General features: G+C 44.4%; 1 protein-coding gene across 1 annotated transcript in view; it reads right to left on the bottom strand.

Moving 5' to 3' along the window:
• TMEM106A (transmembrane protein 106A) overlaps nt 1-25,042 on the bottom strand; it is a 254,513-nt gene that overhangs the window by 229,151 nt on the left and 320 nt on the right. The window contains exon 2 of the mRNA XM_069634207.1: nt 10,112-10,320. Within this exon, the coding sequence (XP_069490308.1) occupies nt 10,112-10,320 (209 nt within the window). The remainder of the gene's footprint in view (nt 1-10,111; nt 10,321-25,042) is intronic.

Here is a 25,042-nt window from a genome sequence, read left to right as displayed (position 1 = left end):
TCCAAGGGTCGAAGTACCAGTACAGGCCTTCTGGTTCGATCAAAGGTGAAAAGGGTTTCCCAAGGCGACAGCAGTGCAGAGGAGAAGTCCTTCAGCGGGTCACCAGCGATTCCTCGGTCCAGCCTCTTGGTTGCAGGATACTTGGCTCCTGTATTCCTTCGTTCGTGAGAACTCAGGAGATCGACATGGTAGTGGTGTTTCCAGCCCCCTCTTATCCACGGTTCCCTTCGCGCCAAAACGGAGGCGACCCAATGGGAGATCCACTCATCAACACTCACACCATTCGTGGACCAATCACGGACCACGGTGGTCCCAGGCATTCACACCACCCTAGACTCTCTGGCACCCAGGATGTGTATTGGGACCAGACATCCCAGCCCACATCCTGGAGGCACACACAAGACATGTAGAAGCCAGCGAAAGCATCCGTGTTTCGCGGGAAAGTACATGCCCAAATAAGGAAGGCCCCGGGTCGGCTCGACCTGGGGAAGGTGAAGGGAGCAAGACGGTCAGCGGACAGGACAAAGGAGCCTCGTGGTCTGGCCATTTTGGGAGCCAGGCCACCATTTTGGGTTAAGCGCGGAAAACGCGCTTAGAACGCCAAAAGGAGCTCAAAACACAAGAAACGATCGCTGCCACCATTCCCGTCCCTGAATCACTTGCACTGATCAGATACAATCCTAAACGAGTATCTAGGGCCTGTAAAAGGCTAGAGACCCAAGAGAGCTGTAACTTAGCTTACAGTGCCCTCTTGTGTCATGTTGCACGAAAGTCGCAACATGATAAAAGAAACTACGGGAAACAGCATTCCCCGGTACTGACTGTCTTAAGGGCATGTCAGTTTCCCCATAAGAAAGGAGTGAAAGCCCAGAGGAGTGCGGCAGAAGGCTTCACTTCTCTGGCAAAGTCAAGAACAAGGTGAAAAACAACAGCAAAAAGTTTAGGGGTTGCCACATGGAAGGCAAATTACCTACAATTACGAAATCTTTCCTAACACCCAGTGACAGCGGTGAGTATAGGGGATTTTCCCACACTGCGCTGCAACCCGAAGTATATAATGTGTAGTACAATTGTGCCATCAACATCAGCAACAAAATAAAATACAACTGAACTTTTATGAATGGTTGTTTCAATTTTTCAGTGAATCAAGGACACGCTCACTTGTCCTGGCAGGGTTGACTGGGTAGGAACAGTTGAGGTGCAAAACACCATGTACACTTCAAATGTATTGTGCGCACAGGGGCCATTGTACACATGGCCTAGCCAGAACCAATGTCTCCAGGCAGGCTTCCCTGAAGCAGACCGTGCCCCTGTAATCCACATAAGTGTACATCTCCCTTCAGCTGTGTTCCGGGCCTTGACTGCACGCCTCATGCCCATCCATCCCCCCTTAATTATCAACGGCATTTCGCCCCAGTGGTTGTGCGCTGCCAACGTGGCTGGCAGGGATGGGAACGGCCAAGGTGTCAAACACCATGTACAATTCAAAGGTATCTTACGCGCAGGGGACATTGTTCAGATGGCCCCCCCAGACCCAGTGTCTCCAGGCATGCTCCCCTGAAGGAGGCCGCGCCCTTGCTATCTACATAAGACCACACCATATACACGTCACTCATTCACATACACACCCACTTTTCTAATTCTTTATTAAACCCCTTGATTTATCATGAGAACATCTGCGACCACTGAAAGTCAGCTCGTCATCGCGCTACCTATGAACATCTCTGAGCACTGGAAGTCAACTTGTGATCACGCTACCTGTTCTCCCACTACTAAATACCCTGCTTGCTGAATCTGTTTGTTGTTCAAGGTAAGGGCAGGTTACTTAATCATCTCTTCTTGATCTCTAAATTTCTATCTATTTCGAACAAATGTACCCAGTAGTGTAATGTTCATTCATCTCATTGCCATTTCCATTGACTTCTGTTTAATTTGTTCTGTTCTCGATATATAGCAATTGTCATCAGTGGCAATTGGGATAGAATTGCATCCTTCGCGGACCGTGTCTATAAGCATGTTTCCTTTTGATGCATGAAAGTACATTCGACAGACGAGTAACACGTTACGATTTGTGTCACATCAATCAATTCTCTATGAAAGGTATCCTGGTGTATAGTCGAATACGCTACACAGGTTTTGCTTCTGTGACCCAAACAAACATTGTATAGAAGAATGTATGATATAATTCCATCTTTCTCACGCATTCATGTAAAATAATTTAACTATGTGTACTTTTTTTTTTTTTTTTTTTTTAACAGATTTTTCAACAATGCCTGCTTGTATGGTTTACGGTTGCCGTTCTAAGACCCACCCCAAACCAAAGGCGACAATAATGCATATATTCCTGCGGAATATAGATCTAATAAGAGAATGGGTTAGATATTGTGGATTTGCGCCGTGCGAGCATGAAAGTTAGAGCCCAGGATGTCTTGGGGGACTTGAGGGGCGATCGATTCCGCATCTGCAGCCTGCACTTTACCCCGAATATGTACGACCAATTGCAGTACACAAAGAAGCATCGACTCAAAAAATCTTGTAAATTTATTCCACATGCAATTCCAGCTCTATTCATGCACACGCTGCCGCGGGTGAGTCACGGTTCATGAATTAGCTGTAGGCCTTGGGGTACCGAACAGGTAACTACATGAACGGATTGGTGCTTTCGGTGTAAATGTTTCTTACTAAACTTTGCATATTTACCAGATTGTATTGCTTTAAAACTATACCCCATTTTGCTAGACATCTGTCCCTGGTTTTAGGAGCATCATAGAAAATGATGTATGAACACAGAAAACTATGCCATAGTGGCAAGTGGCACAGCGAGTAGAGCGCTCGCTTTGACACCCGTGCAGAGCCTGTTAACGCAGGTTCGAATCCCGGCGGGGCCAAACTCAGCCCTTCATCCTTCCGAGGTCGATAAATGAGCACCACACACCGTGGGTAATAATAAGCAGCGCTCGGATACCTGAGGGTTTGTAGCGCTATATAAAAGCCTAATTATTATTATTATTATTATTATTATTATAGTGCCTTTCTAAATAAGCATAATCTTTTTGTAATCGGTTGCTTCACATGTCAATTCTTTTAGGTGAGCATATTGACTGAAGCACAGACTATCGGTAGTGACGACATCACCGACACATCCAGTATACCAATGGTGAGCCATACAGACCTGCTGAAGATCATATTATTCAGAGTTGGACCTTCCCAAATATCTAATGCAAATCTAATGCGCTGAAAATAAAGGAGCAAGATTCTGCACCCATTTATTTTCCAGAGTCAACAACAATTTGAGCGCCTATCATGTCGTTTTATTTTGCTTTTCGATTACAGAAATGTATTATGCATGGAATTTTAGATAATATGACATAGTTTACGTATCTTGTCGTTTGTTGTAATGTTTCATTTATGGGTTTTTATTTATATGTACCATTGTCTACATCCGATTGTCTCTGTTCAATTTCACTGTTTTCATCCATACAGGGTGATGCTGGTACTTCGACTACAATTACATCATCCTTTGGGGCTGGACCAGAGCATGAGGTATGCGTACTGACAGTTGCCTTGAATGAAAGAAAGTAAATCCTACATCTGATATGATTAGACAATGACATTATTATATACGTGCATCTTTTCAAACTTTTACCATTTCAGTTCTAACGTTACAATGTCTACCCTAATGTCGAATATAATGCAAAATGCATGAGTGCAACATTACAATCAGTAGATTTTGCACGGTGATCTCTGATCGATAACACTAGCCATCAATCAGGTAAAATTCATTTTGACTAAATGACGTACAGGGGTTTACAGGGGTATGTATGTAAGCGATGTGTGCGATGAAAGAATTTGATTTCAAATAAGTTTTACTTTTTTTAATGAATATTCTATTCAAGGGATGTATACAAGGTCGGGAATTAAAAGAGGAGGCACATGGATCAGAGGTGGCGAACCAGCTTGCTGGTGCAGTCGTTACAGTGAAGAAAACGGTTTCACAGAAATTCAAGAAAACAAGGGTAACTAACAATTTTGTTTACAAAAAGTGGTTTGGGCTGGTGTTGTCTTCATAACATGCTTTTTTTTCTTAAAACCTAAAGTGCTATATACTGTATGTTGGATTTACATTAAACAAGTTTTTACAACCCACCTCCTAGAGGCCCAGAAGAAAACAAAGTATGAAGACACAGACAACAAATGAAACCAAAGATGCTGCTTGCCAAACAGATGTCAACATGAGCAACTATTATTTGAGGCGCGTCGTAGTCCAGTCAATAAGCAGACTCGAGATGCTTATTCCCAATGGCCAGAAAATGAATTGAATGTGACCGGCGTAGCAAGCAAAGTGTTTTTGGACCATTGCTACAATATGAGAACTCGACAAGATCAAGAAGAAACTGAATATACGGAAGATGCTTTTGAATTACTCAGTGACCACTTCACCCAATCTACACCCGCAAAAAAAGGGCCACCCAATAAACAATACACATTGATGGTTTCTCCAATTCGTGTTCAAATGACACAAGCTGAAATAACAGACGCTGAAGCCTCAACGCAATTGACTAAGGAACTTCCCAACGATATCGACTTCAGTGTGTCCTGTTTGGTCAATATGTCCACCACAGTTAAGTCACAAACCACAGTCATGCAGGACGATAGTCTAATAAAGGAGCACAAATACACTGAATTCGAGAGCTGACTGCTAGAGATTATACTGATGCTGGAATGTGTCCATCCAGTGAGGGGGGGGGGCGGAGTATGGGGGCAGCCATTTGTGAATGTGACTCGTGTATCGCAAGGCACCAACCTGAAAATCAAAGCCACCTGTGACCAGCTCCATGCTACATTTTCATGGTCCCCTCAACCGATGCTGGGCAAAGTGCCAGCTGGAAATCTACTGTGTGCAGCAGCTTTACTTTTCAGTGGCTCTACTTTTAGTAAGTTGTCCAGTTTCTGTCAATTTGTGGGACTACAGTTCCTTTCGAAAATGCAGTACTACAAATATCAACAAGAATATTTATTCCCCGCTATTAGTGAAGCTTGGAAAATTTAACAAATGTCAATTGAAAGGACATTCTCTGACAAACGGTTCAGGCTAACTTGCGATGGACAGTGTGACAGCCCCAGATTTTCCGCCAAGTACTGCACATACCACTTTCAGGACATGGAAACAAAAATGATTGTGAGTTTGGTGGTCGTGCAGGTGTCCGAATGTAAATCCTCAGTGGCCATGGAGAAACATGGTTTCATAAAATCCCTGGAAGATCTCCAATCGAGGGGAATGCAAACAGACCTCATAGCCACCGACAGACATTTTTCAATAGCCAAGGCAATGCGAGAGCAGTTTCCAAACATTCAACATCAATTTGATGTATGGCATGTTGCCAAATCAATCAATAAAAAAAAAAATAAAAAAAAAAATAAAAAAAATCACAGCTGCAGAAAAAGGGTTCTGAAAATATTTTACAGTGGTCCCAGTCTTTCGGCAACCATCTTTCGTGGAGCTCCAAAAGGTGTGATGGGTCTGTGGAAATTCTGCTAGGAAATGGCGCTCATTGATGCACCACTGTTCCAACGTTCATTCGTGGACAGAAAACCAACATTTTCACCAATGTGCACATGGACCTTTATCGGAGGCGCATGAGCACAAGAAGAAGTGGTTGGTTCCATCTTCACCTACACACGAAGCTCTTGAGAAGATCGTGTTTGATAAAACTCTATCAAGAGATCTGAAGGGACTCACAGAATTGTCACACAGGAGATTTGGAGGTGTTCCACAATATGTGCCTAAAGTACAGGCCGAAGAGATTGCATTTCGGCATAGACGGGATGCAATATCGAACACTACTAGAGGTATTAGCGCATAACGAGAACGTAGGGAGAGAACAATCTAGGACTGCAGGTAACTTTGGGATGCTTTGTTACACAATGTCCTTTACGAAAAGAAGCAAAAAATGGGTGGTCAAGCCAATATACCAGGAAATGGAATTCGATTTTGTGAAAGATCTCACTTTGACTGTGTTGGACATACATACTCATGGAATCGCTCACGATTTTGTTCCTAGGACACATACATTGCCACAAAACATTGCAAACGTGCCCTGTCCACCGAAAGCAGACCTCGTGGAACAGTTCACTTCCCGGTGCAAATGATTAGCAGCTATTTATTTGTTCGACAATGTTTATATACAGTGTCAAAATAAAGCGTCAAATTGTCTTTTGAAATGTATCACTAGAAATTTTCCACGGCATTGGTGGATGCCAGCAAACAATTTGTTTGTTTTTCAAAAATATTTCACGTGCCAAGTTGGTCTGCAGGGCAATTCGCTCCCATGGGAGTGAAGGTCAATGCGTTTGAATTTTGCTTGTGAGCTGTGCACAGCCACGCATCCTACACAGCATAAGGTTCGATTGTTTTTCATCCTTGGAAGAAGGGAGGATTCAGAAAGGAATGACTGACAGGAGGTGTTTAACACCGTCAAATATGATAAGGTTCACCATTCCAAAACTGGACAAAAAGGAGAATGTAATTTCATTTTATGAAAATGTGTTGATCTGAACAGACACTCTGTTACGGAGACAGAATTGAAATGCTGAATATTATGTAGGTTTTACTATAGACTAGTTTATAGACGAACAAGTCAAGGTTTCATTTTCTGACAGGTATTGCTGGCTTACATTGTAATGGGTTGTTGTTTGTGGCATATTGCAACGACACGCAAAAACAACCTGTGTGTACTTTGTCTTTGTCCCGGGCCCATCGGCAGTCCAGCACCAAAATGCATGTACTCCACATCTGGGTTCCCCCAGGTTCCACCAACGCCAAATTCTACGCTAATATTCTGTTTAAAAGCTGTCTATGTGTTCTTCTAATCCTTCCGTCAGCTTCCGCATCCCATTGCGAGCTAAACATACTCAATAGTACTAACCTCTCAAGCACATCGTACACTACAACTTTCCACAATATTGTCTCTGTGTTTCCATTGTTTCGCGTTTGCTTTCAGCATTCATTTTCACACGGTGCGTAATTAATGGGTAAATTGATACATTAGAATAAAGAACGGCTACTGAGACACATTTCTGTTATGTTTTCTACACCGCTACATCCTCCCATTCTGCGAATGTCATCAGTTCCAGATACCAATTGATGGCTTCTTCAGCCAGCAGCTGCAAATACACTTAGATGGCTGGATTACAATCACACTGTTTTGCGACGATCGCCCCGGGCCGATATGCCCTTTCGTGGTACCAGCGATAAAGAGCAACCTAACATCATTTACGGTGGTCTAGCGCCAAGCTGATGCCAAAGCCTTGCGATTCACGGTGCGTTCAATGCACTCGTTATACCCAAAGGAACACCGTGTGGCACACGATGAGCATAGCAAGAAAATATAGGTTTTAAGTGTGGAAAGATCCCTGCACAGGAGTATATCAGGTGTCCTGCAAGACTGGAGTCCTCATCCAAGTTGTTTTGCCTTAAAGTTGTTTTGTTGAATAAATAATCCCAAGGAAGACTCAGACCCTTAGGATTGTGGACGTTTGAAAAGACATGGGGAAGGGAGACATACTTCCTAGAAGTGGATTTTAACACCAAGAGGATGGAGATATCTTTGATTGTCTTGTTGCTCTATTGTATTGGTGAAGAGAAACCTAGGGAAGGGAGCCATTCCCTGGAACTTGAATGCTATCCGTCGGGGACTTTTGTGTTGGAGTTACACCTTTCTTCTGAACTTGAACATTTGTGCACTTCCAAGGCCAAAGACATGCCCTTAACACCTTAGAGTTACTTTTAGAATGCGAGGTCTAGAATAGGATAACGGATACAGGACATTTTTGCTTTGGACATTTTGACACAGGACAGGCCTTTAGTTTTTGTTGAGGTAGGGAAATACCTCTTAGAGCAGGGATGGCAAGGAATTTCCCAACCCCTTACTTTGAATTAGAGTATGTGACCACAATCATGAGTTCTCTGTATCCGCCTCTCATTCATGGCTCCTCACCTCATAGGTGTTTGATCCCGCCCATAGGCACAGTCCAGCCACAAATGCTAGGCAATTCGCTGAATAAGAGTACCACCAGCAACCACAGGCATATATTTCTACCTCACAGGAAATCCTGTGGAGCTGTGTCTCTCTAGGAACAGAAAGCAAATGGTCCACATCTGGGTTACGTATACTGCGTGAAACCCCAAACTTTTAAAAAATGTGGCAGCTCCTCTACTGAAAACGAACATGGCCAACTAATCTGTTCTACTGGTTGGCCGCCACTCAGGTGGGTCCGCAGCCACGTTTTAGCTTACTGTACTTTACCAGAGGAGAAATATCCGATTGCATCCATGTCTGGTCCCACCCACAAGGGCAGTCCAGCACACAAATGCTAGGGCAATTTTCCTCTGAACAAGAAGGGGGTGAACCGGGATCAGTGATAAAGCTGAGAGCAGTACCCCTGGATGCAATTGTAAACAGAGGCTATTAAGCAGAGAATCAGCATCTAGGCCCACTCTCACAGACTATACACATCATGCATACATTGCAGGCTAGGCTGTTGACCGATAACCGATTCTGTGATTTCCTCATCATCTGGAAAGTTCACTATGAATGGGGGGGGGGCTAGTAGTAGCGGGAAAATGACAATCGGTGTGTCGAAAATGTAGATTAACTGTACAATTAAATCAGGGGAATTAATTAAGATAATGGATCTCTGATGATATTAAACTAGTCTAGGTCTAGGGTCTCTCGCTACCTACATTAGAATCATCACCCACCCTTTAGAATAGCTCTACCAAGAAAATACAAATCTTCTACTGTGGGGGATCAGCAAGATACATGATTTAGCACAAAGAGTGGCATATTGGCCGATTAGTGAGTTGTCTGCAGAGGGATTAATATCACTAATTTATATAGAAACAGGCAGCGGCATTTATGCTTTGCATTTTGCCAGTATAGGTTTACCTATATTGATGAATTGCATTTATTCGGGACTATTTCAACTCCACCTTTCAGAATGAATAATTGACAATATCACCAGCCAAACAATTTCCCTGCCAAGTTGAGTCCCAAAAGGAGGCGGTTTACGTATTAATAGAGAATCCATTTAAGGGAAGAAGTTGTTGATTGATAGCTTTGCAAATCAGAGAATACAATTATCTACTTGACAGTAATGTGTTGGGATGTACTTTATAAACACACTGTTTTCTACCTCAAAGGCTAGGAAATAGAAAAAGGAAACTTCAAATCAGTTAGCTAGACTCCAGATCATTCCACCATAAATGCTTCTCCACCAGAGGGGCGATAACGTCATTTACATCAAATAAATGTCACAGGTTTTAAGCACCAAGTCCATACCACAATTACCCCGACAGGACCTGGCAATGCTTAGGGTGTGCTTTCACATTAACGCAGGTTCTCAACACACCTTTACATGTCCTGAAAATGAGACTGTGGCTTGATCCCTGTAGCCAATTAAGAGCCACAGGTCTCCTTCAGGAACTCGGATAAATGACACAGCTGCCAGTAAAGTTCAGAAGCAAGGGACTTTTAAGCATTACTGGGGCTTTTAGAAAATAATGAATAGCCCCGGTAAGGCCAATTTATAATTATTTTCTTTTTTAAAAAGCTTCAGACACCAACAATTATTCGAGCAGAGTAAGTAAGAACAAAGTTGAATAACAGAGAACCTGATTGCCAAAACTAGGGATGAAAGGGACTCACTGAACCGACCATACTATTATGTCAAATTCTAGGTTTCTATATTTAGTTTTTCCATCAGATACCATTTCCCTAAATTTAAAAGGGGTACTGCTTAATTCTAAAATTCTAAAACCATTTCTCTAATCTGATCCGGCGCTCAGTTGCCATTGCAAAAAACATTAAAGTAACATTATTCAAAACATGTTTATCCTACTTTCATGCTATTGCTTCACACTTTTTAAAGAAAGACAGTAAATCACATAAAGTAAATAACAGATGGATTTACATTTTCACACCTTTGTTGTTAATAGCCATATACAAAAGAAAATGCTCAATTATACTTTTACACACACAATAATGATATTGAGAATAATACACTAAACAAAGCGATACATAAAGATAATGATTTGTTATTTGTTACATACCCCGTGGGATCCGACCTATTCCCTGACAGGTGAAGCAGGTAACATGACTTTCAATTATCATGTATGGTGTCGAAGGTGCCCCATAATCCTCATTAACGCTCAAATATGGGGAGCTTTTATCATCATCAGATCTTTGACTTGATAAAATTGGGGAGGCTTCGCCGTCTTTAAAGGTGGCATTTTGATTGCCCATGATAGAGTGTCTCTCACTAGACATAAAAGAAAATATGGTTACACATCACTCCAGCATCGAGAACCCAACATTGGCTACCAGTGAAAAAAATAACTTTCTTCAAAACACTGTGCATAACAGAGTAATCCACGGCCAAAGAGCAGAATTCTTACAGGGGAAAATCTCCACCTACAAACCAAACCGAACACGAAGGTCCAGCAATGACATTCAACTCAAACCAAAACAATACTCGAGGAAAGAAATGTGGTGGCTCAGCATTCTGCTACATCTCGGCAAAACTCTGGAACTCACTCCCGAAGGAAATATACACAACAGAAGAACACCTAGAATTCAAAAAAATGGATAAAAACAGGACTCTCGCACTCACCAAGCTAAACAGGAAACAGCCAACACAACACAAGAGAAATGCCCAAAACAACCGAAACCTAGCAAACCAAAACGTGATGCCCCAATTAAATAAAGCATTTAACACGCAACACCATAGAAGAATATGAACACTGCCAGACCAATATAACCACTGCACAGAATAGCACAGAATAATAACATCACTAACTAACCCTACTAAAAACATTCCAATATCCTGCATGCTCACCGTCAAATTCCGAACAAAATACATGCATACCTCTGCTGCAGCAGGAACCTACAACCAGCACAAAATGCACACACTCAGCAACAACCAAATAAACACAACAGAAAACGTAACCAATTACACACAAATCATCCCAAAAACACGCATAAAACAAACCCAACACACAGTCACAGTTTTTCCGATCTGAAGCTACCAACAGCATATCCAAACTCTCTAGTGCTTTCCCGCTCTATCCCACTAACTAAGCTCTCCTATCCCTCCTTTTCAGATCCACCAGAGCGCATGGAGACCATGAAAATTGCAGCTGTGTGCGGTAGAAATCACAACAACATAACACATTTTTAAGCAAGTGATTTTGCATCGTGGGACTTACTATAGCTTCTCTGGGTTCCTTACGTGAACGAGAAACTGGTTAGGGAACACCCGATTTAAAAGATCTTCCACACACAACTATCTTCTAAATTCACTTTGCAAGGCAAAGAGAAACTTTACTCACATACAAATCAATGGCCCGGTGTACATGGTAATTACAAATTCAGTCACCAGCAACCCGGCTCAGCTTCAGCATAGAACTCCTTTGCAAAATATTGTGCCCTTCATCTCTCACAGACTTGTCATGCCCAACGGGTGAATCTCACACCTTGAAGCACAGCGTCACTCATGGACAGTCTAAATGACTTCTCCCTTAACTTTAAGTCATGCACTCATGGAATCGATCTTTTTCTGCAAAACCGACAGTTTAAATAAATAATAAAAAGATTTCTTTTGTGCCCAAATAATTATTGCACTTTATACAAATGTGTCCTCCTTAACTGCCACTATGCACCAGCACACACTCATGAAATCAATAACCTCATCCCAGCACAGACACGCCCCAGACATACTCTTTGTCACAGAGACTTGGCTCACACCCCACCACCACACACATCCCCTAAATGCACCACCATCCACCACAGAGACATCCACACAAAACAGATGGTGGCATTGCCATCATATTCAAAGATTGACCTCACTTTGACCCCACTCAGCCACCATAAACAATCTCTGAAGCCCTCTCTCTCAGCTGCTCCCCTACACCACGCTACATCCCACAACCATCCACCTCGGACCTTCCCCATCAATCAATCCCAACTTCCACACTGAATGGTCCCCTGCTCACCCTGCACATACATCTATTTCAGTGATTTCAACTCAGGTACTTCCCACCCAGACAACATTTCCATACTTAACAGCATCCTCACGCCACTCTCCCCATACCACCTCACCCAACACGGCACCATACTCACATGAAGAGCTGGCAACAACCTCATTTCCTGCAGAAATTCAGTTTCTGTGCAAAACCCAATCTGGGTATCGTAGTCTGAGCACTCTGCCATCCCATTCACGCTCAAACTCCCACACACATTCTCAAAACATCCCCCACACCCGAGAGGCAAATCTAGGGCATCACAAACCCACTAAACATCCCATTTTCCCACACCGACCCCACCATACTCCTGAAGAATTACAACACCACTATAATCCAAGTACTTGACCAAATAGCCCGACTCAAAAACCAGAAACCCCACAACCGCACACCATGATTCAAAGACTTCTTCTTCACCACGAAACAGGAAGCCGGGCACCTCAAAATAAAGCCTGGCAAAAGAACCCATGACCCTCCTCCAGGCAACCAATCAAAGACTGCCGCCTCAAATACAAGATGACCATAAGCAGGGTCAAAGCCGCACACTAACTCAAAGAACTTCCTCCCCACATCACACACAAACGTTTCGCAATCGCAAAATCACATTATCATCCACCACAGTATGCAACTCCCTTATGGACTAATTCAACCACTTGATAAACAATATTAAACAAGCCCCCACTATAGAGACCAACTCCCAAGCCCTCCAACACATCGGAAAAATCAACCAAGACACCATTATCACCCTCACAGAAAAATTAAAACTAGCACACTTCTTGGAAAACACATGTTCAACTCAGGCTGCATCTAACGGCATCACCATCCTCTGGGTCAAATGATCACCTTCGGTCTCTTGCAAGGCACCAGCCCTCCCCAAATCCTAAAGAGGACAAATCCCCCTTCCTCTAGAAGATTCCCTCTACACCCAATCCCTGAAAACTACCGTACCATCACAATCCTCTTATACCTCTCGGAAGCATGAAATGTTATTTCACAAGCCAACTTCGACATCTCTGCAGGTTTTGAAACCATAGACCACACCATCCTTCTAAACACCATGTCACATAGAATGGAAACCTCAGGCACTCTTCTTAACTGGTTTACATCCTGCCTCACTAACAGGACACACTTCATCTATGTGCATCCCTCCTGTTCAACCCACCACAGTAGAATACAGGGTGTCAAAAGGATATTGCCTACCTTCCCTCCTGTTCAACCCACCCCAGTAAAGTACAGGGTACCACAAGGATCTTCTCTATCTCCGCCCCTGTTCAACCCACCCCAGTCAAGTACACGGTATCACAACATTCACATTCAATTCAAAGACACAAATATCATTCAAAAATCCCCCCATCAAATTCCACACCCTGAAAAACTGTCTCTCCACCATCACCACCTGGAAGGCCACCAACCTCTTAAAATTCAACCCAACCAAAAACAGAACACCCCCTCATCTAACCCCTCACAACCAAGTAAGAATACAGAATACCAGAGGGGCCATTAAACTCACATTCCTTTGGAAGTGACACAACATATATTGTAAGACATAAATAAGCTTTTGGTCACTCACACCTTCCAATATTCAAAACTAGGTAGGTCACGGTAGGAAACAAGCCACCTTTTCAGTTATCATTCAATACCACCATCACTGGTGCCAATCAAAATTATGCCTAATGGTTATGGTTTCACACTTTGCTGCGCCACATATTAGTCATAAATTGCATTAATGAGAAGATAAGCCATCAAAAATGATCAACAGAAGCCTGTTCCGTGTTTGAAAAAAACTCCTGTGGGAGGCCCTTTTTATTTGTTGTCAACAAATAAAAAGGGCCTCCCACGGGAGTATGTAATGGTTTATTTTCTCATTAATGCAATTTATGACTCATATGTGGCACAGTCAACGTGTGAAACCATAACCATTTATCTAAAACCTCGGAGGAGGGGTAGTGGTTGCTCTGAAAGATTCTTCACAGACGCGACACGCTTGCCGCAAGAATCTATCTAAATAAAAAGGGCACAGACCTAAGAGGTTGACCTCAACAAAACTACACAAACCAAGGACAATGTTCTGCCTAGTCAGACTATGAACCTCACATTAAACTTGAAGGTAATACAGGGCTCATACTCCAAACAAGTGTCTTTTTGCATGAAGGCATCATTCTGCGTTAACAACTACATTGCTGAATATAATTTCGGTTGCATTGTAAATTGAAGAAGCCCCCAGGTCTCCTGGCCCACGAACATCCAGCAATGTATATTGGAATTGTAGTCTTCAACCACTTCAATTGAACTAAAGAACCAGATTGCAATATTTTCATTAAAATGTATCCCCTGTGGGGGGCGCTCGAGAGCCCGAACGAGATGGCGGCTCCACAGTGAAGCTCTGAAAAGTGAGGGGAGGCTGAGGCCACGTAAGAATGTTTGCCTAGATTGCAGTGTGGCTTGGTTGGAGTGGGTCACTTGGCAGCCTGATGGTCAGCTGTAGTCAAAAAAGCAGAGTGGTTGGCCTCTCAGGTACTGCGCTCCAGCCTGCGGGGCTTCGTGCCGAGTGTTGGAGAAGGGCAAGGCTGCGGGCCGGGGTGAGTGCACATCCAGTGCGTGCCATGGGAGCCGCGTTGGGCGCAGCTCACTGTGTGGCTGGGCATCCTGCCACCCGGCACACTAACTACCGTACCAAATTGAGGCACACGGCCCAGCCACAATGGAAGGTGCAAAGGCCACAGCAACACGCTGTCTTGGCCAGGGTGTGCAAGCAGTGAGCGCACTGGCACGTGCTCTGCAGGTGCGGCGCCTTGTAGACGACCAGCAGGACGCGAGGCGGCCGTCTGCGTGTGGCCCGGAATGAATGAGGACACAAAGCGAGCTACACATGGAGTGGCCTGTGGTGACAAGAGGGAACGTGGAGGAGTGTCAGGTGGCTGCGTTTGGAATTGCCTGATGCCAAATGTTATGTGTTCCTGGAGGCCCTGGGGCCCGCAGTGTGGGTGGTTTAAGGAGATTTGTCCTGGAGGTGAGCCCCGGGGTCCTGAGCCTAACTAATCGATGGCAAATGGAATGGCTGCTGGGAAATCCAAAAGGAAAATTCCCTCAGAGGATAATTGTTAGGGAGAATTCTCATTTCTGTGCTAATTCCCTTCAAACTTACAGACCCCAGCTCTTTTGCTGGACTTCAGGACATTTTAATTTTAACCCTGCAGTGAGTGAGCCCTTTTTCTCACTCTCTCGTGTGTTTTGACTTGATTTGGATTAAAGGTTTCTTTTGTTTTTGGAGTCTGACAAACTCCATAGGCATCTACTTTTTGTATGGGGACACCCAGCACCTTCAGTGCAGTATCACAGAGAAATCCTTTGGATTTCTCATAAGATTTTAAAACATTTTCTTGTGTGAACTACTGTTCCCAAGAATAGTAAAGCGAAATTGACTTTACTTACCCTTTCACGTTGTAGGTCCAGCACACACCATTCTATGTGGAGTACTGGGGGTGTTACCTAGTAGCCCCTTATCCTACCTACTCATGTAACATTTGTTATGTTACCCTCACTACTTTAAATGGCTGGTGGCTTAATTTTACTACCACTGTGCTTTTCTACCTCAGGCTGAATCCTCCGCTGCAGTATAGCACCCATGGGTGGCCATTTCTGTCAAAATGAGCCGGTCTTCTTTTTTTGCCATTTTCTGTTTGTGAGGTCTTTCTTGGGTTTTACTCTGCGAGCCAATCCAGGTTTGAGCCCTTTGTTCGTTTTGCCTTTGTCAGGCTTCAGTCCTGAAACCCACCTCTGGCTCCAGTGTGTCTGGAAAGGCAGGATGTGAGGGAGGTTCCCGAAACTCCCCTATCCTATGTCTCTAGGAGTGCATGAATGCACCCAGTCCTGATTGGCTGGCTAGCTATCCTTCCAGGACAGCCACTGTGCTGATTGAGTGACAGCCTAGGCTGTGCCTGAATGGGAGAAACCTACTTAAAAGGCGAGGGTTTTGGGACTAGAGGCAGAGTCGACCATTAGGAAGAACACTTGACGAAGAAACCGTAAATTAAGCTTGCTGCATCCTCCTGGACATATGAATTGCCTGCTGAAGCCCTGCTGCTGTGTTGAAACTCCTTTTTCTGATCGACAAGAGAAGCTCCGGAAGGGACACTTCTTCCCTTGGGTTAGTGGGACCAACTAACCCTGAGATTCCCATCTTCCCTGACCAGCTGTACTTCTTTGCTGCTGCAGGAACCGAGGCCATGGGTCAAGAAATACATAGTCGAGTGCAACGTCTGCAATCCAGCCTGAAGCTCCAGGAGTTTCCTAGGGACCCTCCAGAAGCAGGACGACCAGAGCTCGAGTCCCCTCACAAGAGTGCAGGACTCAAGGAGTGAAGGAAGCCCAACCAGTATCCAAGATCCGCAGTGGTGCTGTTTACTGTGCGCTGAAACCGTGAAGTGCCGCTGACCCGAAAAGAGCACCTACCTGCCGACGACCTCCAAATTTCTGCTACAGGAGACCTCCAGATGTCTGCCCTCTTGTCCCCACGACTGAGGCTCAGGAACCCAGGATCTGCATCACTGCAACAGGACAGAATCCAGCTGGACCACTCTTCTGCAAACCAGGCGTACTGTCCAGACTTGGGGTATTTACCTCAGTGTCTATAGCTGTGCTCTTCTCAGTTGAGACTTGCAGTGGCTACTTTTGTTAGAGTGGATTTTCACAAGTGTAACAGCTTGTGACCCTGCAAGTGATTTCTACAAAACACTCTAGCTTTGTGCAAGACTTTTGTTAACTATGAAGTGCCTCAAATCCATAGACTATGCTCCAATTGTCTTTTGCTGTCCTGGTTCCCTGAAGACTCTTCTAATCCCTTGACTTTGATATTTTCTGTCCCTCAGAGGTGATAACTTGTTTTTTTTAGACTGTTATTGCTGGGAAAGGTTTTGTCTAGACGTCATTGGAAGATTTAAGTATACTCACATGGCATGAGAAACTGTTTAACCTTTTTCCTTCCTTTAACCTTTCCTTTCTCCAACCTCAGAATATACAGTATACTAGTGATATATTAATGCCATTATTGTCCTTATGAATAAAGTCACCTCCGGATTTAGGAAGTGTGTAAAAAGCATCTCAAAAGAGTATCTACTAAACTTCTGCTGGTTCTGGAAAAGTATTTTAAAGTATATGATTGTTACATATATTGCCCTTTTTAAAAGAATGCTTATTTAAAAACTGATGTAAAATAAATACATAACAATTTATAACTGAAACCTGGAGTATAAGTGTTACTTGGCTACTTGTATTTGCGAAATTCATTGCTACAGCTCTACAGCTCATATTTACCGCTCTTAAGATAGGCCTGGCTACTCAGTCACACTACCAACTTGTGTAGTACAGCCCTATACCAAAAGGTGAGTTACCTAATATCAAGAGGACAAGTGTTGTGTAGTCTCACACAGTATTACTACATCCATTATTGCCTAACACTGGTGGCAGGTGGTGGGATAGGCGTGGAGTGGTTACATTGACAAGTTGCTGTACTTGTGACCAACTAAACCAGCCACAAGGCTAAGCTCCACCAAAAGGTTAAGCAATTGTAACATGCCAAATATGGATAACTTTAACGAGGCAGCCCCGATTGTCCCGACAGTAGATCAACTGAAAGACATGTGTGAAACCAGGGGTCTGGCTCTGAAAGGAAAAAAATATGAATGGACTACAAGGTTGTTAAATCACCAAAGTTTGGGTAGTAGGCCTGTAACCCCTACTCACCCAAGTAATGTGGAAGATAGTGATGAGGATGCTAGTTTAGAGTCAAGCTCCAATCTGCAAGAGGAGGTAGAGGAGTCTCAAGAAGAGAGATCTCGTCTGCCACAACCTGCCTTTGTACCTCCGCCACTTCCCATTGGGACCCCACAAGGTCCATACCTAAGCCCAGAATATATTTCTCTTGAGAGACTAAGATTAGAGTTGGAATTCAAGAAACTAAATGTACAGGCTGAAAGCAAACATCAAGAGGTGAAACTAAGAGAAAGAGAGATGCAACATAAAATGGATATGAGAAAGATGTCCCTTGATTCCGCTTCTCTTTCAGGGTCTTTTCTAGGTCTGCTAGTCCCAAGAGGCCTCGCCTGCCTAAAGAAGCAGTGAGTATGTATGAACCTAAACTTGATGTGTTGGATTGGCTGGGTACGTATGAATACACCTATGGTCTTCAAGGAATAAGTGGGAATGATTTAATTCCATGGCTCATGTCTAGGCTCCCCCTGAATGGCTGTGATGGAATTGGGTACCAGTGAGAGAAAGGATTATGAATCAGTAAAACTGGCATCAATAGCCAGATTTGGGAAAACTCCTTCCCAGTACCTTAAGAGGTTTAGGACTCTCAAAAAGACTGATGGCTGCCCTTGGGCTACCTTGGTATGTGAATGTTTGAAAAACTTAGATGGCTGGGTTAGGGGGGAAAGAGTACACACCTTTGAAGGAATGAGAAATCTCTTTTTGCTAGAATCTATGTTTGATGCCTGCTCTCCTGAGCTGAGACAGCACTTGGCTGACTCAAAAGAGATTGATCCCAAAAAGTTAGCACGGGCTGCTGACTTGTGAGTAGCCAGTAGGGACACTCTCAAGGACTCTGGGGCCACTCACAAAAAGGAAGAGGGGGAGCAGAACAAGAAAGACAATTCAAATTCCCACCATCCAAAAGAGGGTCCTGAACATAGCAAGGGTAAATTCCATGGGAAACCTGGTAACTCTAGTGATTCCTCTGGTGCTAAACCAGAGGGAGGTCAACATAAACCTGCATTCCAGAGAACATTAGGGAAATGCTTTGTATGTGGGTATGTAGATCATGTGAAAGGGGATCCCAGATGTAAGGACAGACCTTCAGGGGTCCACACTGCCTCCTTAGCCTTCTCCCTGAGGGAGAAGCACAAATGGCAAGTGCACACTTTCAACTACTGGCTGAAGACCCCATTGGAGTTCAAGCCAGTGTTTCTTTAGTGTCCCTCGGTCTGTGGGAACAACGAAATGTGGATGTGTACAACTTCATAACAGATAACACAAAAGAATATAAGGTCAGTGTCCTTGTAAATGGTCAGGAAACCCCTGCCATCAGAGACACTTGGGCAATCATTAGAGCGGTAGATGAAAGTTGTTTCAAACCTGAGGATATAGCTAAGGCCCCCTAAGGTCCAACTAACCTTGCAGGAGGCCCTATCCAAATGGTTCCTATTCTGCCAGCTCTCATCCAGTGCAATAATATGACTGTTAGAATTCCTGTTGGTGTACAGAATGAAGTGCCAGTGAAGAGTCCTGTTGAGAAATTATTTGAAAACTCTTGTAGTTGTATCTAGTACGCCCAGGCCTCCCAGCAAAAAGAAGCAGGAGCGAACAAGATTGGCCAGAGAGATAACCTTGAGAGACTCTCGGTTTGAGGGTGAGGAGATTTCCAATATCTCCAGTCCACGGGAAGGCCACCCTTCAGTTCCCAAGAAAAAGAAAGAGACGAAGGAGAAATCCAAGGTCTCTGGGAGAAAGAAAGGTCTCAAACCTAAATCTACTCATAGGACAAGGACACCCCAGCGAGTACTGTCCCAGGTCACCCCAGTGACCCCTTCCCCAGCTGAGGCTGGGTGGGAAGACCAACCAAACTCTGTGGAGTCAGCTACCGGTTACACAGAGCTGGAAGAAAACCTTCCCTGCATTGGAGATCTGGATCCTATAGACCATCTTGAGCTGCAGACTTCACTTGCAGAAGGTGGACCCTCTAGGGCAGACTTTAGCAGAGGACAAAGAGAGTGTCCCCCTCTAGAAGGTCTGCGCCAGCAGACAGCTTCCCAGCTGGAAGGGCAAGAGCCAGGGAAGCATAGGTTTGACTGTGAGGATGGCCTCCTCTATAGTGAACCTACTGAATCTACCCCATGGGACTAAAAAGACTGGTAGTGCCCCGGGAGGTGAGACAACAGTTTCTACAGTTAGCCCATGAGATTCCTTTGGCTGGCCACTTGAGTTTCAAGAGGACCAAGGAGAGGTTATCTCTGTACTTCTACTGCCCAAGATGGGGGCTGATGTAGATACATGCTATAGGAGCTGCCACACTTGTCAGACTTCTGGCAAGAGTGGGTCCAAGAAAGTGGCACCTTTAGTGCCCCTCCCTGTGGTGGGAGTCCCTTTTGAGAGGGTGGGGATTGACATTGTTGGTCCCCTAGACCTTCCAAATTCCTTAGGCAACTGATTTATATTGGTTGTGGTAGACCATGCTACCAGGTATCCTGAGGCCATACCTATGAGAACTGTTAATGCTCAGGCAGTGGCTAAGGCCCTCCTTGGTATCTTTACCAGGCTAGGTTTTCCTAAAGAAGTCATCTCCGACAGGGGATCGCACTTTATGTCCCACCACATGCAAAACATGTGGAAAAACTGGAGTGGCTTACAAGTTCTCAACAGCCTCCCATCCCCAAACCAATGAGTTGGTGGAGAGGTTTAACAGAACTATGAAGAGCACCATAGGTACTTTAGAGGAACCCCTTACAAGAAAGTGGGACCTTCTACTGCCTTGTATTCTTTGCTTATAGAGAGGTCCCTCAAGCAGGGATTGGGTTCAGCCCCTTTGAACTTCTTTATGGTCATCTAGTCAGAGGCATGCCCAGAAGGCCAACATGGTGGAGTTTACTCCAGACCAGCTTGTCTTGGTTATGGTACCTACAAAGCAGGGGGCCTTACAGGACAAATGGAATGGACCCTTCAAGATTGTGGGCAAACTTGGAGAGGTCAATTATTTAGTGGACTTGGGCAACCGGTCTATCACAATAACTGCCTGAAGGCTTATGTTTCTAGAACTATGAGCTTTGTTTCTAGCCTCTGATCAAGAGGAGGAGGAGGGTGAGCATCTCTCTGATCTCCCCGGGCGAACAAGCCTCAGATGAGACCATTGAAGGAGTAAAATTCTCTTCAGATTTGACTCCGCAACAACAGGAGGAGTGCAAGGCTCTGTTGAATCAGTTTGCCTCCCTGTTTTCACTGACACCAGGCTTGACCCCTTGGGGCCAGTATGATAGTCTCACTGGTGACAGTCTCCCTGTTAAATGGAGGGGTTACAGAATGTCAGATCACGAAAGAACCCACATAAAAGAAGAGGTCAAGAAGATGCTTGATCTTGGGGTAATTGAGCAATCTACAAGTCCATAAGCTAGTTCAGTTGTAGTAGTGCCAAAAGCAGGAAATAAAGAGATGAGATTTTGTGTGGACTATCGAGCTCTTAATGCAGTCACCACGACTGATGCCCATACTTTACCCAGGACAGGTGAGCTGGCGGACAAACTTGTTTCATCCAAGTTCTTCAGTACATTTGACCTGACCTCAGGCTATTGGCAAATAGATCTGACAAACCATGCCAAGGAGAGAGAAAACTGCATTTTCCACACCAGGAGGCCTCTGCCAGTTTAAGGTTATGCCCTTTGGACTCAAAAATGCACCTGCTACATTTCAGAGGATGGTGAATCAAGTTCTGAATGGGTTAGAGGACTTCTGCATGGCATACATGGATGACATTGCAGTGTTCAGCCCCACTTGGGAAGAGCGTCTTCACCACTTAGGATATGTGCAGGCTCTGGAACAGGCCCATCTGGCCATAAAGGGTAGTAAATGTCAAACTGGTCAGAGTAAAGTGGTCTGCCTTGGACATGAGGTAGGAGGAGATGAAATAAGGCCACTGCCTAGCAAAGTACATGCTGTACAAGACTGGGCCACCCCTACTACTCAGACCCAAGTGATAGCCTTCCTAGATCTCACTGGGTATTACAGGAACTTCATAGAGAACTATGGAACCATAGCTTCTCCCTTGAATGTGACCTCCTCACCCAAATTCCCCAAGAAGGTCAGGTGTAATGAGAAGTGTACTAAGGCTTTGAAGGACTGAAGAAAGCCCTTTGACAAGCGCCAGTCTTGAGAGCTCCTGACTACAACCAATCCTTCATTGTACAAACGGATGCTTCAAACACAGGCATAAGTGCAGCTTTGAGCCAACTTGATGAGAAAGGCAGGGACCACCCTATCTGCTTCATCAGTAGGAAACTGAAGGGCTGTGAGACAAGGTGGGCCACTATAGAACATGAATGTTTTCCCAGTTTGTGGTCTCCAAAGAAGTTTAGGCCATACTTGTATGGTTCTAATTTTATTATTCAGACAGACCACCAACCCTTGAGATGGTTAATGCAGATAAAGGGGCGAAAATCCCAAATTGTTGAGGTGCTCATTCAGCCTCCAAGGGTTTGATTTCACCATAGAACGCAGGTCACCAAAATGATGATGGTCTCAAGTATAACCGACTGGATTAGGAGATTGATCCAGGAGTGAATTCAATCCTCCTGTCCCTTACTCTGGGAGGGGGGTGGGAGGGTGGACGAGTGTTAGGGAGAATTCTCCTTTCTGTGCCAATTCCCTTCAACAGAGACACCAAGCTCTTTTGCTGGACTTTAGGACTTTTTAATTTTAACCCTGGAGTGAGTGAGACCTTTTTCTCACTCTCTCATGCGTTTTAACCTGATTTGGATTATGTGTTTCCTTTGTTTTTGGAGTCTGACAAACTCCATAGGCATCTACTTTTTGTATGGTGACACCTGTCAACTTCAGTGCAGTGTCACAGAGAAATCCTTTAGATTTCTCATGTGGTTTAAATACATTTTCTTGTGTGAACTACTGTTCCCAAGAATAGTAAAGTGAAATTGACTTTACTTACATTTTCTCTTTGTAGGTCCAGCACACACCATCCTATGTGGAGTGCTGGGGAGTTACCTAGTAGCCCCTTATCCTACCTACTCATGTAAAGGAATGTTATGTTACCCTCACTACTTTAATGGCTGGTGGCAGTGGTTTGATTTTCCTACCATGGTGCTTTCCTACCGCAGGCTGAATCCTCAGCTGCCTGGTCTACTTTTTATGCCATTTTCTGTTTGTGAAGTCTTTCTTGGGTTTTAACCTGCGCGCCAAGCCAGGTGTGAGCCCTTTGTTCATTTTGTCTTTGGCGGGCTTCAGTCCCGAAACCCGCCTCTGGCTCCAGTGTGTCTGGAAAGGAAGGATGTCAGGGAGGTTCCCGAAACTCTTTATCTCTAGGAGTGCATGAATGCAACCAGTCCTGATTGGCTGACTGAATGTCCTTTCAGGACAGCCACCCTGCTGTTTGAGTGACAGCCTAGGCTGCGCATGAATGGAAGGAACCTGCTTAAAAGGCAAGGGTTTTGGGACTAGAGGCATAGTCGACCAGTGGGAAGAAAACCGACAAAGAAACCGTGAACGAAGCTTGCTGCATCCTCCTGGACCTTTGAATTCGCACAGTGAAGCCCTGCTGCTGTGCTGAAACTCCTTTTTCTGATCGACAAGAGAAGTTCCGGAAGGGACGGTTTCTTCCCTTGGGTTAGAGGGACCAACTAACCCCAAGACGAACTCCACTGGTGGACCATCTTCCCCGGCTGGCTGTACTTCTTTGCTGCTGCAGGAACCCAGTGCCAGGGGTTGAGAAATCCATAGTCGAGTGCAACATCTGCAATCCGGCCAGAAGCTCCAGGAGTCTCCTAAGGACCCTCCAGAAGCAGGATGACCAGACCTCGAGTCCCCTCACCAGAGTGCAGGACTCAAGCAGTGAAGGAAGCCCAATCGGTATCCAAGATCCACGGTTCCAAAAAGAGCCTGTATCTGCCGACGACCTCCAATTTGCTGCTGCAGGAGTCCTCCAGACGTCCTCCATCTTGTCCCCACGACTGAGGCTCCAGAACCCAGGATCTGCATCGCTGCAACAGGACATAATACAGTTGGACCACTCTTCTTCAAACCAGAGGTACTGTTCAGACTTTGGGTAATTACCTCAGTGTCTTTAGCTTCACTTCTCTCAATGAAGACTTGCAGTAGCTACTTTTGTTAAGAGTTGATTGTGAGCTTACAAGTGATTTCTACAAAACTCTCTAACTTTGTGAAAGACTTTTTTTAACAACAAAGTGCCTCAGCTCCATAGATTGTGCTCCAATTGACTTTGGCTGTCCTGGCTCCCTGCAGACTCTTCTAGTCCATTGACTTTGATATTTTCTGTCCATCAGAGGTGGTAACTTGTTTTTTTTAGACTGTTACTCCTGGGAAAGTTTTTGTCTAGACATCATTGGAAGATTTAAGTATACTCACATGCCCTGAGAACCTGTTCAACCTTTTTCCTTCCTTTGACCTTTCCTTTCTGCAATCTCAGAATCTGCAAAGTGTACTAGTGATATATTAATGCCATTACTGTCCTTATGAATGAAGTCACCTCTGGGTGTCGGAAGTGTGTAAAAAGCATCTCTCAAAGAATATCTACTAAACATCTGCTGATTCTGGAAAAGTATATTTGATTGTTACATATATTGACCTTTTTAAAGAACGCTTATTTAAAAAGTGATGTTAAATAAATGAATAACTATGTATAACTGAAACCTGGAGTAGAAGTGTTACTTGGCTACTAGTATTTGCGAATGTCATTGCTACAGCTCACATTTACCCCTCGCCTATCAACTTGTGTAGTACAGCCCTGTACCAAAAGGGAGGTTACATAATACCAAGAGGACAGGTGTTGTGTAGTCTCACACAGTGTTACTACATCAATTCTTGCCCAATTACTTCTTTGTGCCCCGCAGCGGGTAGCCCAGCCAGAAAAGGACGACTCTGCAGGACCCTGTCATAGCAGCAATGGTCTGGATTGAGCAGTCCATATCCAGATAGGGGTGCAAGTTTTGACAAGCTGGCGGAGAGTGTCCCAGCTGGATGTGAGAATATTCACACTGGAACAAAGGTATGCAGTGTTAATAACGATTTTTTTAGTAAAGGTATATATGGGGGTGGGGTAAGGGATTAAAAGAGGTGATACAGTTGGGGGAAGAGGGGGTAAAAAGGCTGTAGAAACCGGGAAATTGGGCGGATCTTTCGCTCACCACTGACAAAAGAAGGAAGGCACTGAATGCAATAAAGAAGGCA

Source organism: Ambystoma mexicanum, chromosome 13, assembly GCF_040938575.1.
Source record: "Ambystoma mexicanum isolate Mex_15411 chromosome 13, UKY_AmexF1_1, whole genome shotgun sequence".
NCBI lineage: Eukaryota > Metazoa > Chordata > Amphibia > Caudata > Ambystomatidae > Ambystoma > Ambystoma mexicanum.
This window is presented reverse-complemented; position numbering and strand designations above follow the sequence as displayed.